The sequence below is a fragment of the Lemur catta genome, chromosome 11, assembly GCF_020740605.2.
Source record: "Lemur catta isolate mLemCat1 chromosome 11, mLemCat1.pri, whole genome shotgun sequence".
Lineage (NCBI taxonomy): Eukaryota > Metazoa > Chordata > Mammalia > Primates > Lemuridae > Lemur > Lemur catta.
This window is the reverse complement of record NC_059138.1, coordinates 44,468,981-44,486,800: the sequence shown is the minus strand read 5'-3', so window position 1 is coordinate 44,486,800 and position 17,820 is coordinate 44,468,981. Positions and strand designations below refer to the sequence as shown.

Here is a 17,820-nt window from a genome sequence, read left to right as displayed (position 1 = left end):
ATTTTACAAGTGGCTTAATAGGAAGATGATGATGGATGATGAAATTAGTAGAGAACTTTAACCAGAAAATCAGGTGACCTGATATCTACATCTGTATCTTTCATTGGCCACACAGCATTCATTAATGAATCAGATGATGAAATAGATCAAGTTTCCTACAAACACAGTTAATATTAAAAGAAAAGAGAGGGAGGCTAGCACACAGAAGACCTACTTTATATTTCAAAGTATATGTGGATATAACCTAATCTTAAGTATTTCTTTACTTATCTCTCTTAAAGCCTGGCTAACATCAAGGACAGAGGACCAAAAATTTAGTACCTTTGTGAATAAAAGCTTATTACAGTGCCTACTGACTGGCACAAGCCTTGTGTGTAAGAGGTTCTCATAAACATTTGTTGAATAAATGAATATAAGTGGAAGAGCAGGGCTAAGCTTCATCCCTTGGCCATGTATGGGATGCTAGAGCAAAGCAGGCTAAACACCTTGGGACACAAAAGAAAACCAGTTAATTTAGGTAAAAGGTAAAATACACCCAGGAATGAAGAAAAAAGATGACCCAGACTGCTCTTTAACCTCCACGTCCTAGAGGGGAATTTGATATGGTTTGATTCAGAATTGTGGAAAGAAGTCTCTCTTTTCTCTTCCTTTTGATTTTATTAACTCCAGTGGGGAAAGTTTATTCATCTTTTAGTTTTATCTAGTTTTGATTTCTACTTTAGCTCTCTTCCTTTTTGCATATATTTTTCCTACTAAATGATTGATCAATTCATTTACTACTTCTTCACAGCTTCTTTTTGGCTTTACAAATACATTGGAAAGGTACACGTGTATTTATGTGTGTGTATTTCTGAGTGTGTGTGTGTGTGTATGGGATGAAAATTCTCTCTATAATTGTAGATATTGAATATACGTGTGTTGAACATATGCTAAACCCACTAGATTTCTTAACGAATTTTAATATATAAAATGACGCCAAAAAAGGGAAAGTATAATAATCTAGTTCACTCCATTCATCTTATAAGTGAAGGAATTAAAACCCAGAAAATAAATAAATTGTCTAATGGCTAACACCACATACTAGTCGGGTGATATATATATGACAGCAATGTAGATTTTATGATTAACAATAACTTCTTACCACTCTACTATGCTAAGCTTTTTCATAAAATAGTTACAGTAGAATTTTCTTAAATAAATTTGATTAGTGCATTATTTTGTAAAAATATGTAAAGAAAAAGTCATTTTTGATTCTGACAGAAAAATGAGTATTTTCATATGAATTTACTATAAAAATTTAAGAGGTGAAAAAATGAAAGAGAATAAATTTCAAGCAATACTACAAACAAAAGATACACTAAAATATTCTCTAATCATAGGGCTAAAACTAAGACAAAAAACAAATGACCTTTTTTAAAATCACTGTTTGGAACTGTGAAATTATTAATATGATGAGCTTTAATTGCATTATAGTTTTTGTCAGTCATATGGCCTGTTGTCTTATTTTTGTTTCCCAACATTTAAAATGCTACTGAAGTAAGGATATACTCTATCTAAAGACACTTAGGAATTGCATTAATATTTACAATGTTTAATTGGTTCCTTCAAAATGTTTAGTTAGTAGTAAGCCTCTTAGAATAGACTATTTCTTTTTGACCAATAATCTGTATTTTTTGAGGACTTAACTCAGGTGTACATTCAAGTCAAAATGAGAGAATTTCATTGCAAAATGTTGCTCAGTACCTGATGCATGTCTGTATTTGGTTTGTGTCACAACATAAAGAAAAATGATGGTTTCTTTATTAGAAGTTTCACTGGGTAGGGAATACATGTGAATGGTATTTACTGAAAGCTTACAATCCTTTGACTTCACTCTAATTTAAGTACTATATAGAACTCAGAGATTAGTAAAAGTAGAAATAAAACTTTTTAACAAAAACCAAAATGAATATTGACAATGTTACTAGATTTAAAAAAAAAATGTTTACTAGCATTACCTACAGATATATGTTCTGTATTAGGATCTTTTGTGTGTAGTCTAGCAGAAAAATGTAGAGTCCAATACCATAAGCAAAATAAAAGAATAAAAAAGGCTTGGGCTTTTCTGATTGCAATGAAATACTTTATGCTAGTAACAAAACTATGACTAGGACATTAGAAATTTTAAATGAAGGTAATGTATGACGGTTACTGCCCCCAAAGGCCTACTATTATAAAGTAAAACTGGGAGCACCAAGCCCCAGTCAAAATTATCAAAGTTTTTGAGGAGAATGAGCAATTCTGTTCTTTATTAAGACAGAGTAGAGACCACAAAGTGGAGTGTGCTTAATAACAGGTTATCAGTGTTATTAAGTGTCAATTATTCCATCATTTCATTGAGCTTCTCAGAACAAGCATATAAGGTATAAGATAGTATAGGTTATGGTTATGCTCGGTGTACAGGTAAGCCAATAGGATGTAAGAAGGTAAATTACTTGCTGGGGTTTCACAGTAAGAGAAAGTGCTGAAATTTGAGTCCAGGTTTAATTTGATTCTGTACCCTTTGTTCATGTTACTTCATCAATCTGTTTCTCAATTGTGTAGAAAAAAAGAGGGCTTTTCTTCATAAGAAAAGCAATAAACAACAAGTAATGATCTCGGATAAGGAATGTAATGAATAGTGAGATTTCAAAGTCAATTGCAGCATTTTCTCAGTTCTCTCCTAATGGACGTGCTCAATCACTTACTACCCTTGAGTGGAGCTTTGAAATTGTATTACAAACATCAATTATGTTCTAGAATGTTTGGCTCTTGGCAGATCTGATGGCCAACCCTTCTAACGTGATGTTGAATATGGCAATTCAGTTAAATGAATGTTAATAAAATTCAAGAAGTTTAAAAATCATTGGAAATAACAGAATTTAAGTTAAAATATAGAAAGACATATGAGATAAAATAAAGCGTTTCTTGACTTTCAGGCAAACATATCCGCTAACTAGTAAAATTAATAGGCCAAAAATAAAGTTGCATGCTCTTATACTGTAATGATTATCATTTTAAAACTAGCTTTTTGCCTTCGAGCTATCGGGGTAAAGACCTACAGGAAAACTACTGTCGAAATCCTCGAGGGGAAGAAGGGGGACCGTGGTGTTTCACAAGCAATCCAGAGGTACGCTACGAAGTCTGTGACATTCCTCAGTGTTCAGAAGGTAAATGAATCTGAATGCCATGTGGGGCATTCTATTCCCCCTATGTGTAGAACTGTAACTCACATTGAAAGTTCATAGAAACAAATCAATCACAATAAATATGTTGTTCATTCAAATGCAACTCTAGATAATTATTTGAGCATTTTTACACACTGTTTTTGAAACTGTCTGATTATCACCAGATTATTGCAAAATAATGGAGTGAATTATCCATTTGACTTCTAACACAGCCTGAGACATCCCTCTGGGGAGAGTAAAAGAGTAGGTTTATATATCTACTGTCTTGAGCTCCTATACAGCACCCGAAAGGAGCAGAATGAAACTTAGTCCTTTATTAGCAATGCTCATTGTGTTCATCTAGCACCTGCTTCCACAGAAATTTTGTCAAAACTGCTTTGAAGTGGTGCGACAAGGGTATATTGATCCAGAAGAGAATATGGTATAAGAGAGGGAATGCTGGAAGCTCTACCCCAACTCCCTCCGTGTATGTTTTGGTGAAAAGCTGCCTAGAACAAAGAGATCTAAGCAATGGATCCCAAGCTGTCTTGAAGGCAGGCACCTTAAATCCATGTCTGTGTTTTTACCTCTTCTCATAGCATAAAAGGGCACTGTCCTTACTTTTGCAGTGGAAAACTGAATGGCTGACAAGATGGAAGAGTAATCATTTCAGCAGTGATTGTGGTTTCATTTTTCTAAGTTATCTGGCTACTGAATAGCTGGATTTTTCAGTTCTATGAGAAACTCTAAATTTCCAAAAATCTAAGTGAAACATGGATGAAATTCTGTTAGAAATTTATTAAGATTTTGAAGTATTTGGGGAAGGGACTATTGGAATGCTGTCCAAGTTTTATAGTAAGATATCTTAGCTGTTTGTTATTAACCAAATATTTCTTTAATAATATTTCCTCTGGAAATATTCACTGAATATTAGGTTGATATTTATCTCATGAAAAGTAAAGGCCATTGTTAGCTTATTGTCTCGGAGAAGGTGAATTTGTTTTTTGTTGTTGGTTAATTTAAAATCCTTGACTTTTTGTGCTACAGCCAGTTTCATCTTTGTTTGTAAATTCTTACTTTCCGTTCCATATCATATTCTGTTCCCTAGAACTTCTTCATTGTTTTCTTTTCTTTTAAAAATAATAAACTTATCTGTGATAACGTTATGAACAAGTCTGTTTTGTATGAATAAGTCTGTGATTAATATTTGTCTTAACTTTGCACATGGAAGAAAAAATCCTACTTGTAGGGGAATCTCCGCTATCACAGTTTTCTGAGGTTAAAAATCACTGGTAACGAGTTTTGTTTATTATTATTATTTTTTGACCTGGCAAAGGGTTTTCAAAGGCAGGTAATGTCACAGTTTAAATAGCTTAGCATTTACATTGCCTGCTTGGTCCTTGTGAGAATGTGATTTTTTCCTCTCCTGGATTATGAGAAGAACCTTCAACAAAATATATTTACATAGATCTGGGCTGATGGGAGACATAGATTAGAAATGCTAGAAAAGAAGCAACTGGGAAAAATCCTATTTTCAGTTATCCATACCTTATTAGAATGTAACTCTCTAATATCCTTTAATAATTTGAAATCATCACATCTCATTTACAAAATGGCATTGCTCATTGGTATTGATGGCACACGATGCTATTGGTCACCATGGCACTAAAGGTTGCAGATGTGCTTTTTCTGGAAACAGAGACCTGACAATAGTAGAAAAACTCTCCTGTGATTGAAGGAAACAAATATCTACCCTGTAAGTTAAACGTATTTTAAAGAGTGTGAATTGAACTGTGATCTTTTAATCTAAAATGAACAATGTTTTAGCAGGATTTGAATAAAGAAGATCCAAAATAAGAAGCATTGTTCAAACATTAATAGAGAAAAACAGAGACAGAATAGATAATATAAAATATACAAAATAATGTACATATGATGTAAATTTCTACTAAAATAAACATGCGAGGGAGAAACCTCAAAATCCAGAATGCTTAAAGTATAGAATGGGCAGGTCATTTCTATCCATGGATATCAATTTATTAAATGTGAAGTTATCAAGGTTGCATCACTGTGGATGAGGTAGTAATTATCAGATCATTTTGTATATTTAAATACCTATGGTTAAACTCTGGATTGTTCTGTTGCAAAAGACATATATATATATAGAATAGTGTGTATTTTTTGGAATTCCTCTAACTATATTAAACTCCTGGCTAAATAATGACCTGAAATTTGTCTAAAATTTTGGCTCATAAAAGAATTATGTCTAATATCGAATGATTAATATTATTTTCTTATCCTTTAAAACTTTCAAATACATTAATCATTCCCCCCAAAATGAATACTATTTTATCACATGTAGCACATACAGTTGGATAGGAGGAATAAGTTCAAGAGACCTCTTATACAACGTGGTAACTATAGTTAATAACAATATATAGTATTTTAAAAAAATGCCAAGAGACTAGAAATTAAGTGTTCTCACCACAAAAATGATAAATATGTGATGTAATGCATATGTTAATTAGCTAGATTTAGTTATGTATAATGTATATATACTTCAAAACATGTTGTACACAATAAATACATATAATTTAATATGCCAATTTAAAAAAAGAAACTTACATAATTATGTAAATAATACTACCAATTAATGCTTAATTCAATTCAAAAATTATAGAAAGTTAAGATATGAAAAATCCAATTTCTTGCTTTAGTATTTGCTTGGTACTTAAAATAAAGCAGTGATTAGTCATTGGAGCAGATGTCAATTTCAGTGATTGTCAAATATTCAAATAAATATATTTTAATTAAGCCATAATCATTATTTTTAAATGCATTATACTTAAAATCCTAAATAATACTTACATAATTGATGTGAGTAATTTCATACTCTGTGATGAAAGAATTTTAAGAACAATGATTTAAATAAAAATTTTAATTACTAATGTGGATTTGTGAGACTATTCATATTTTAAATATTCATTTTTGCTGAAGTAATCACCTGCATGGATTTTTCTGAGGAATACCTTTACTGGAATAAAATAAACACTGATTAAAAATAGATTAAGATACTTTCAAAATCTGTTTTAATCTATAACCTCACATCACTTGTGGTTTTAAGATCGAGAAAAATGGAACACAATTTTTGAGTTTGATTGTTGATAATGATGAGAAAGATGTGGTTAAATCAATCCTAATTTACGTTTAGTTTGTGTAGTTTTCAACTATCATTTAGTCCAGAACTATACTTGGAAAAAATATTGAACTTATGAACAGAAACTATTACTTTGTTTGTTTTTGTGATCTAGGACAGTATTTTGCCTTTTTTTTCTTTTGTTCAAGAGAAGAACTTGCCAGAATGGTTAAATAATGCATTGGCAACAAGGCTACAAGGCCCCAAGCCACAAGGGCACTTCTCACCCCCCTACACCATTACATAGTTCAGACTTTTACCTGCTTCCTTGAGAAGTGGACTTGATATCCAGCTGAACTGCTTGCCTTTGAGCTAGGAAAATTTAGAAGATTCGGAGAATTCCAGAAGATTGAAAAGTGAATATGAGTTCAAAATTTAGCTTTCTTGAAGTAATTTTTATGACTAACTTGACAGTTTGATTCAATGGTAAAACAACCAGCTTTTCAGCCACTTACCTTGGATAAGATGGCCAGTCTAGATGCTTTCCCATGGCCTCCTTTGCCCAAGCTCCAAAAGGTGAGAATCCAACACGAGGGCAACCTCCTGTTGTATTAATAAACAAGAAGGCAGAGGGTAATGGGGAAAATGTTGAAAAAGGCAGAGATATCAAATTTCTAAAATTTTTGCTACCAGTCTATCGTAAAATATGGCCAGTTAGAATGTGGGGCAAAGATGTTAAACTATGTAGATCAAAAAGACAATTTGGGAAAATGCAAAGACCTCTTGACTCTGGGTCAGAAGACCTGTGTTCCAGACACAGGTTTGACATTTTCTGTTTTTAGGTAAGTCCTGTAAAACTTTTGTGAGCCTTGTTTTCCTCACTGTAAGAATCAAATGATCTCTTATATGTTAGAAGTATGAAATAAATTGTCAAATAATATGTAACTATAATATATTAGCATCTCATTTCTATCACAAGACATGTTTAATTCCCACCCCAACTATAACTTTCCTTCCTTTCAAAAATTTAACATTGTTCTTGCTATCATTTATTTATTTATTTTTATCTCATTAGGCCCACAACTGCAGCCACTCTCTCTTTACTATAAATATAATGTACTAATTCATGTTTCTGTACCATTTTATGTTATTTTGTCCCTTTATACCTTATTGAACTTTCACCCATTCTTCAAGGTCCAAATCAAATCCTTAAAAAATCATTATTGCCAAACATGTAGAACTTTTAGACTAGACCACATTATCCACAACTTGTACTCAAAGTGAGGTCCAAGTACCAGTAGCATCTACATCCTCTGGGAGCTTGTTAGTAATGCCCCAGCCCAGATCCATGAAATCAGAATTTGCTTTCTAACAAGATCTCCAGGTGATTTTTATGCACACTAATGTTTGAGGAAGTATTGATCTACCACACTCATACTGAAAAGTAGTCATCTTATAAGGCCATCTGCTTCATTTGTATAGCTATTTTTCCGTAAAACTATTAAAAATAAGACTTACACGTCTATAAGTCGGGGGGGGGAGTTTTTATAATAATGCCCATTGTTATGAACTTCCTAGAAAATAATTCTATTCACTCTCATTAGAAAGGAATATACTATTACAAACTGAATTTTCTGAAGGAGAAATAATAGATATATTCTTATCCTTCAGTACTATATAAGAGTAAAAATTGTATATGTGAGTACTTATCTTTTATGTATGACCATAGTATTCTATTCTACTTTTTCATTCAATACAGAGAAGCAAACAAAAATGATAAGTGCTACATCATTTTCTTTGAAGATGTCAAACTTTGTGTTCTTTTAAAAAAGGGGAACTAAATAAGCCTATATTCTGTTCAAATGGAAAGCTGAAATGTGATGATGCATAACCTATGTTTAACATTTCAATGTGGAAATGACCTTGGCCAAGCTGAGCACCTTTATCAATATGCTCTCATTTACAGTTCAGGTGCTTATTGACTACAGTCCTGGGAATCTCAGTATCCAACGAGGGGAAGCTGAGTTGGTCCCTTTTCTTAGTTCATGGATTAAACTTCATCAAAGGAAGTAGGTGGATCCAGCCAAATGGTCACATGTTTCAGAAAGTTAATAGTTAACACCCTATTAGATTATAAGAATCAAAGATTCAAAAGTGATGATTCTAATATTATACCCTAAATTACTACAAATACTCATTATTCTAGATTCCAGTGGATAAAACTAAACATCGATATCTACTAAAGTTACACGATCAGTAATCACAAGATACAAATGATGTGTTTGGGGAAGTTTGCCGGATTTGTAGAAAAGCCAAGCAATGATTTATTCTACAGGATGCTCGCAGTGCTACAAATCAACCTGTCTGTTTGAGAAGTCTCATTTTCAGCTAGTTGATGTGATTCAGAGTTTTCAGTGTGACATGAGAGGCCAGACAGAAGAGAGCAATTCGTTAACCTCACAGAATCATCAGTAAGATCCTGCATAATTGGATCAGCTTATACATTTTAAAAAGAGTCGGTATAAGGAGTTCAATAACGTGTCATCTTCTAAGCTAGATAGGAATGTAAGTCTGCCTATTCAACTTAACTATTTAACATGAGTGTTCAGTAACAGAAAGGAATTGTGATTTCCTTTTTAAAAAAAAATCTATGTTCTTTGAATTGTACCAGATTTCTATCAGAAGCCAATACCCTAAATCTGTGTGGTCCTGATTATGACATTAACCATAGAAGTATGACATTAACTCAATTTAAGTTGTGTAATTTCTTTGTCTGTGATTGAAGGGCAGGTCGAGAGAGGAACATTAGTGTGCTGATAATACAGATACTAAGAGACTTGCATTTTACCCAAAAACGAAAAATCGCTAAGGATCTATCTTAAAGATACCTAGTCAGTTTCTAGGTACCTTTCAGACAGTTATTGAAAAATTATATAGGCAGCATCCTGGCCCTAGAAATCTGTATGACACCAATCACAAAAATCACATTTAAACTATATGAAAAGGTCTGTAGCATGTATTTTATGCCACTGTTTATGAACATTCAGCCCTAATTTAAAGTTAGAACGTTGGGTAGGGTTTTCTAAAAATCTGTTTGCTAAACAGGTGCTGTTCTTTAAATGGAACAGTGGTGTTTGTGATTTTGTTGTCAGAAAACAATTAACTTGGCATACTTTAATTTTATTAGTTGAATGCATGACCTGCAATGGGGAAAGTTATCGAGGCCCCATGGATCATACAGAAACAGGCAAGATTTGTCAGCGTTGGGATCATCAGACGCCACACCGGCACAAATTCTTGCCCGAAAGGTAAAATATTACTGAATTGTGTTTCAATGATTCTTTTTACAAATTGTTATTTGCTTCATGACACACTGCCATGGAATTTCTCTTTAAATGATGTTTTCCTGATAGAGCATGAACATAAAATTTAGAACTCCCTGACTCAGAATTCTTCAGACAGAGTTGCCAGCCATTATGTTTGGAGGAGGTAGTCTTAGGGCAAAGGGATTTATGATGAGGTATTTGAAACACTACTACGCCTTTAACTAGGCTTGGCTGATTGGGGTAAGAATTCCTAAAATCAGGATGGTCCTCAACACAGAACCATCAGAGGGAACATAACTAAGCGTATGTTAATGGAGAGTAGAAGCACTAATAGAAGCTTCCTCTTTCTCCCCCATAGTGGGATGGAGGGTAGGGGGCAAGACAAGACCAATTCAGAAATGACCACTTTGACACAGGTCTGAGCTGTGGGTGGAGGCAGTATTACTAAATGCAAGCAAATTTCCTCTAGAGAAGCATCTTCAGAGGCTCAGGTACTCACATGTAACATCATGACATAGGCAATGCTCATAGAAAGGGAATGAAACATGCAACAAACAACTCTTCATTTGCTTTATCCTGGTGTATTTTGAATTTGTCAATATGGACAGCCAATTTGGAGAATTCAGGCATCTAAGTCTATCTTTTCCTCCAGGAGTAGATTTTTAGCTTAAATAGTTACAAAAAAAATTATGTCTACTTTTGTGCATTTATTTCACATGGCACTTTTAAGTCAAAAAAAGAAAAAGAAAGAATTTTTTTTTGTTTTTATTATCAAGAATAAAAATACAAATAATTACAAAGGAATCTCCATCCCCACCTTTCTTTAGAAATGGTTGGAACATGTTTTTCTTTCTTCTTTTTCTGTATTTTTTTGTTTGTTAGTTGTTCTTTTAAATGAAATTAAAACTCTGATTTATTTTTTAAATGCATGTTTTATCTTTTAAGTGAGAGCAGAAGGGATATGGTAGCAATTAAAATCAAGTCACCAATTCAGGGTCCTATTAATTTAAAGGGAGATGGGGTGTGGAGAAAGTGGTGTGATGGAGTTTGTTTCTTGCTCTGGTGGAGGTGAGGGCATGACCTAGAAAGGCTCTATTTCCAAAATTGAGCTATCATTAGTAACAGAGCTATTGAAATCGAACTTTCAGTTTGAACTTTAAGCCTGCCCTAGAAGAGGACCTGTTTTCTTAATGAGCATTCTACACGAGGTCATGTTTATACAATCTCTCCTTAATTGAGTTCTATGAGAAAGGGATTCAGTTTGGAGCTTCAACTGGTGGGCAGATACCAAATGGACCTAACTTATTAGCAAAGGCTATGAAACTCCATACTTAGTGGGATATGTAAATTAGTAGATTCAATAGTCAGTGATTAGCAGTAAGAAAACCTCCTCTTTTCCCAGCTAGTAGTATCCAACTTAAGTGGAAAGTTATTTTGTGAGCTGGGGGCTGCGTGGTGTTTCTAGGCAGATTTACATGACACTTTTCTTGGTGTGGTTTGCAGATATCCCGACAAGGGCTTTGATGATAATTATTGCCGCAATCCTGATGGCAAGCCGAGGCCATGGTGCTATACTCTTGACCCTGACACCCCCTGGGAGTACTGTGCAATTAAAATGTGTGGTAAGTTAGGGTCAAATTTATTGCTTCCTTTTCCTCTCCCAGGCTGGATCTAAACAGTCGATTATTGGTGAGGCAGGTTAACAACTATTTTACTCGATGCTTTAATGTGTACAGGTTTTAATATTTTAAGAATGTGTTACATAATCCTTTGCAATCTTTTGAATTTTTTGGAGAGGCATTATTTTGAAAGAGATAAATATGAAAATGCTCACGTCCACAAGAAACATTCATACTTATGATAAAGGCCTAAACATTCTAATGCTATCAAGAAAATGAAAATATCCATACAGAGAGAAAAAAAATTGGAAATATGTGCAGCATCACTAAGTCATTAAGATAGTAAAAGCTAGGACCTTAGGTTCTTACCTTCCAATCCTGTATCTTTTCCCTATCTTTCCTCCCCAGAGACATAACATGAACTATCAACTGACTGTGAACCTCTTCTGGTGAATGACAGAGGCCACAATGAAGAATAATAAGTCTAATACAAGCTTCACACAGATGTCTTTAATCTCTAGTGGCCGATCCCTACCTCTGTGGCTATCCTTGTACTCAGCCTACTACAGTCCTTTTCCATCTGCTGATTCTTATTAAGCTTTCCTGCATTTATGATAAAAAGTTTCTTTTCATATTTGCTTTGTGGTGTCCCTTTAAATCTGCATACTTGGTCTTCTCTCCCATAACTAACCCACACATTTTCACTATTCTCCGAAATAATATTGGATACTGTTTTTATTTCTCTAAATACAGGTCTTATTTTTTCAACAGGTTCCTAAAATTCTTTAAAATCAATAGAATTGCATAAATTTAGTAAGGTGTGATGCTATAAATTGGCTTGATAATGTAAAGTTATGTGTATATAGTGAGATCTGTAAAGATAAATGATCTACATAAGATCAGGTACCAGTACACAGAGTAACGTATTTAATTATGAGAACATCAATAGATTTTTGCATATTTCCCTACAGCAGCATAATGGAGACATTCTTCTGAACAAATCTAGTTCAATATTATCCAGACTATGGTACTGCCAATGTAAATCTTTCTTCAGTTTGACCTGCTAATAAAAATAAATGTTTTTGACAACTCATATAAAGCCCATAGAAAGGGGATGTGCCTGGCATATGTGAAATGCCTGCAAAATCTGGAAGCCTCTCAAAGTGAAACACAATGTTCCAAGGAAATTGAATCATCTGTTTTGTCCTTTAAAATAAAAGATGACTCCTGTGACAGTGTTTTTCTGTATAGATTGGGTTAGTTCCACTCATTGACTTGTTTAATCTTATTAATCTTTCCATCATTGTAGACCAGATAGGCACAATAAACCAACTGTTTCCCCTCTATTTTTGTGATTTAGGCATTCTTATAAATCTTCTCTGGAATAAGACCAGTATACACACGCGCACTCTCTCTCTCTCTCTCTCTCTTTCACATGCACACTCACCTGCACATTCATGCTTCAACTGGCACGCACACACCAAGAAATGCAAGTGTTGCCCTCCTCTTCAGTTCCAAGCCAATCTTTAGAATATTTTTAAAGAGATTGGGAGAGACGATAAAGAGAATGAATATGACTTTTTCTAACTATTAAATAGGTTTCTTTTTCTTGTCTGTCCATAAAAGAATTGGCTAATTATGCAAATATGATGCATTCTTATGGCTTTGTTAAATAGAGGGTGGTTACTTCTAACAAAATGAGGGTAGAATTTTTGAGTGAAATCTAGATCATTCAGATTAAAATAATCTTCTGAGTTTGGGGAATATTTTGGAAAAAATTTTGTTAAGGGACGGTTTCTAGTTTTAAAAATATGATAGAGATATAAATATGGCTAAATGAATAAAATAAAGATGACATTCTGGATAGCATAGGAGATAACGTTGTATGAATATTCTTTCAAATATTTTAGCTTACACATATAAAGCCAGTAGTGCAAAATCAAGAATTTGGTGGTGGTTTTAATTGTGTATTTCTTTTCTATTGTGGCACAACAAATTGCCAAAAACTTAGTGGCTTACAACAATACACATTTGTTATCTCAAAGTTTCTGTGTGTCAGGAGTCCAGGAATGACTTAGGTGGGTTCCCTGCTTAGGGTCTCACAAAGTCATGATCAAGGTGGCTGCCAAACCTGTGATCTCATCTAAAACTCCATGTCACATTTCAAGTTCACTGGTTGTTGGCACAATTCAGCTTCCTGTGGTTGTGAGGCTGTGGTTATAACTCTCCTAGAGACTGCCTGATGTTGCCTGATACCTGATCCTCTCCACAATATGGCACTTTACTTCTTCAAGGCCAACAGGATAGCATCTCTCCTGCTTTGAGCCTTTGACCTCTAGACACTCTTTAAGCAACTCACCTGATTAGGTCAGTCCTGCCTAGGTCAATCTCCCTTTTAATTAATTTAAAGTGAATAATTAGGGGCTTTAATTACATATGTAGAACCTCTACATCTTTGTTGTACCATATAACCTGATCACAAGTGACTCTCTCACCATATTCAAAAGTTTCATCCATACTCAAGGGCAGGGGATTATACAGTGTGTATACATCAGCGGGTGGAGATCTTGGGGATCACACACATATTTACTTGCACTGGTTGTAACAGATAATGGATTGTCACTTTTATTTGTAACATTAAAGTCTTGGGCCAACTTTCTGATTATCTCTTAGTCTGGACCAGCTGAACTCATTCTGGATTTTCAATATGTAGGAAAAAAGAATAAATTGGTGATTATGTCACTTAATTTCTTGAAAGTTGAGGGGGGATTTTTTAAACTCTTGTTTCATTATATAATAATTATATTAGAAAATCATGATTGCCACCATTTATTTAATACCTACAAAAGGTGTTTTCTCTCTAGTATTAATAATCTTTATTTAGATTCTACAAGATGGCTGTGATTAGGCCAGTGAGGAAAGGTGGAAGGACATGGATGGAGGAGTAGCAGTGTAGTATTCAAGACATGGTAAGTAGGTTAATATGGGGCAAAAACAGAAAAATAGAAAGAAGAAGAGAAACGTTAAGTTGATATGAGGCAGATCAAGTAGGATCCATGAGTAGCCCATTCAGCTGCCATGAGAAACACTGACAAATTAAGCAGGGAGAGTGATCTTATCTCATTTGTGATTAGAAATAGTTGTTTCCTAACCAGTGTCCATGAAATTCAGTGGAACACAAAGATTCCTGTAGGGGTCTTTGACATAGATAGCTTAAGGGGCTCAAGTTCCAGCTCCCCTTTTCCATAGTAATTGTTTCCCAAAGAAAGATGGCCTCAGTTGCATGTTCTCTTCAGAAGTCAGGCCAGTTCAACACCCCTACATTCCCATTCACTACTGCCCTTTCTGACTTTACTAAACAAAGGCAGACATCCCATCCCACCTAAATTTTACTGGAGGGCATTGCCCCAGGGTTTAAAAACCTTGGACACTAAACAAAGAGATCTTTGAAAATACACTACACATATATTCATGCTGTTTATCATGGACTACTAATAATTGTAGCTTTATGCAGAATATATACATATACATATGTCTGTGTGTGTCTGTGTATGAGTGTGTGTGTTAACGTATGTGTGCATTTATCTTTTAGAACCCTATGGTCATAGGAATTTTAAAATATAAAAATCTTTCAGAGAACTATGATGAAGCAAGGAATAAAAGACTCTTCAATATAAAATACATAAATACAGGCCAGTAAGAAATAAAGAAGGTGTAAATTAAGGCAGTTAAACAGTGAAAAAAATAAGATGAGGAAGGATGTGAAAAATATTAAAAGGGTAGGATGCATTGCATATAATGACAAATTAGGTATACTAAGAGATGAAATAGGGAAAGAAAAAAGTCTGAAATATTTCCCAAGTTATTAGGTAGATGATGCAGATATAAGAGAGCTATTAATTTGAGGAAAAAGATAACAAGTTTACTTCTGAGTATATTTTCTGTGTGGGTTATATGGATCTATATTTACTGTATTAGAAATTTAAAAACATTTATTAATTCTTTTAAAATAGCAGTAAGTTCATTACAGGCTTGGTGTCTGTATTTACAGTACATCTAAGTTCATTCATCTCTAGAAGGTCATAGAAAGTCATAGAAAGTCATGAGAGGCTGGGCGCGGTGGCTCACGCCTGTAATCCTAGCACTCTGGGAGGCCGAGGCGGGCGGATCGCTGGAGCTCAGGAGTTCAAGACCAGCCTGAGCAAGAGCGAGACCCCGTCTCTACTAAAAATAGAAAGAAATTATCTGGCCAACTAAAAATATATAGAGAAAAAATTAGCCAGGCATGGTGGCGCATGCCTGTAGTCCCAGCTACCCGGGAGGCTGAGGCAGGAGGATCGCTGAAGCCGAGGAGTTTGAGGTTGCTGTGAGCTAGGCTGACGCCACGGCACTCAAAAAAAAAACAAAAAAGAAAGTCACGAGAATAGCAAGAGCCTTGGGCATAGGCAATCCTGGTGAACGTATCAAGAACAGAAAGTTGTTTGTCCCTCTTCTCCCAACATTTATTCAATAAGTATTTACTGAACAGCTATTATTTCAAACACTTTTCTAGATGCTGGAGATACAGAAGTGAACAAAACACACCAAAGCCTATAACAAAATTGAAATTTGGGAGCTTTCACATAAACCAGTAAAGCAAAAGATGACACTGCCTTGATATTGGATATTTACACCTTTCAGAGTCAAAGTTTGAATACTGCTCTCAGTTCCTTATATTTGTTCGAAAGTTGAATGAACTACAAATTTGTTCTTGTCCCTTTGCTTCCAAGCTCTGTCTTATAATCGAGATATCACTGAAAGTGAAGGATGAATGTTGCTCATTGTCTGACATATGTGTGTCGGGGGTATTCTGGGACAGGCTGCCTTAGTCTTCCTTCAGACTATATTCCTCAGGACAGGATATCTATCCAGATGTCATCAACACATAAATACTCTGGCTATACAACTTTTAATAGAGTTCCAGGCATATGGAATTTTAAGACTTTGCAAATATATAACAAGATTGGAAGTCCCGTATAATGCCTGAATGAAGTACTGATTTTCTTATGGTTTTCCCTTCTAATAACTTCATATTTGGCATAATAGTTTGTTCTATATATTAGTTCACTGATTTTCAGAAAGAAATAATATTTGTTGGAACTAATTGTTATTTTTCTGAAGTAAATTTCAATAAGTCTCTGGCAATTTAAAAGCTCTCTTCTGACTGACCTCTTAGACAACTTCCTGGTTATTTAAATCAGTTCACAATCTTCGTGGTCTGAAGACACCTTTATACTCTTTCACATTATTGGGAACCCCAGATTTTCTGTGTGGGTTATATGAATTTATATTTACTGTATTAGAAATTAAAATAGAAATTTAAAAGCATTTATTAATTCATTTAAAATAGTGATATACTTATTAGATGTTAATAAATATATTTTTAATAACAAATATCTATATTTTCTAGAAAAATAGAGAAAACTAGCATTGTAGATTTTGTACAAATTTAGCAATTTTGCAAATGTTAATGTCACCTTAATTGAAGACAATTGAGTGTCTTATATTTGCTTCTGCCTTTAGTCTTTTGGGATATCACATATTACTTGGTATCTGAAAACTCCACTGTATAAAGGATAAATGTTTTAACATTATTAAGAAAATAGTTTTGATATACTGTACCCCTGAAAGGATTTTAGGAACCTCAGATGTCCCTTCCCTGAATCTTCTGAGAACAACTTTTTGCTATGTGTCAGAACATGTAAAGCTGATATGGTCACCTTAGAATCACTAACTAGGGTGTACCTGCTGGCTGCTCCAATTGTCCTCATGCTCTCACCACCAGCAATTCTCTTATTTATCTTTTTTTCCCTGATTTTCTTCATTATTCCTGTAGGGGAAAGGTCTATTCTTCTTTTTAGACTCTCTTTTGCATGAGTGGTACAACCATTTGCTCAGGTAAAAATGCAAATGCATAGAATAATCCTAGAAATGACCCTCTCCTTCTCTCCTCACATTCATCTATCACCACATCCTATCAATTTTATCTTCTATGTGCCTCTCAGATATGGCCATTTCACTCCATCACTGTCTCCCTTATCCAAGAGATTATTATTTTTCATTGTGAATGATCATCTATGTTGTATCTGTATCCATTATTTTTCCCCTCCAATTTTTTCTCCACACTGCAAACAGAATGCTTTCAAAACTCTGATAATTAATATATCATTCCTCATCCTTAGAACACCATACACATACTACACACACACATGCCCATCGATTAAAAACCCTTTCATGATTTCCTTTCATCTTAGGATAAAGACAAAACAAAACTGTCTTTTACCTCCTACCCTATGTCTCTAACCTCACATATCACCTCATATACCACCCCATGTCTCTCCATGCTCTCTTGCTCTCTGTTCTAGCCACAAGGATTTTCTTCCTATGCTTTATATTTTCCATGTTCTTATTATAGTTCCTCCCCTCCTGCCATCCCTTCTGCCTTGAAAAATTTTCTCTTCCTTCCTCAGCTAGTTGACAGCTATTCGTTGTTCAAATTTCAACTCAGTTATCTT

General features: G+C 34.3%; 1 protein-coding gene across 6 annotated transcripts in view; it reads left to right on the top strand.

The window, feature by feature from the left end:
• The window catches only part of HGF (hepatocyte growth factor), a 66,839-nt gene that overhangs the window by 15,082 nt on the left and 33,937 nt on the right, over nucleotides 1-17,820 (top strand). For 4 of the 6 annotated variants that reach the window (XM_045564491.1, XM_045564490.1, XM_045564493.1 and 1 more), the window contains exons 6-8: nucleotides 3,046-3,188; nucleotides 9,509-9,629; nucleotides 11,151-11,269. In XM_045564491.1, the coding sequence (XP_045420447.1) occupies nucleotides 3,046-3,188; nucleotides 9,509-9,629; nucleotides 11,151-11,269 (383 nt within the window). The remainder of the gene's footprint in view (nucleotides 1-3,045; nucleotides 3,189-9,508; nucleotides 9,630-11,150; nucleotides 11,270-17,820) is intronic. The other 2 variants (XM_045564494.1, XM_045564492.1) reach the window with 1 other exon arrangement.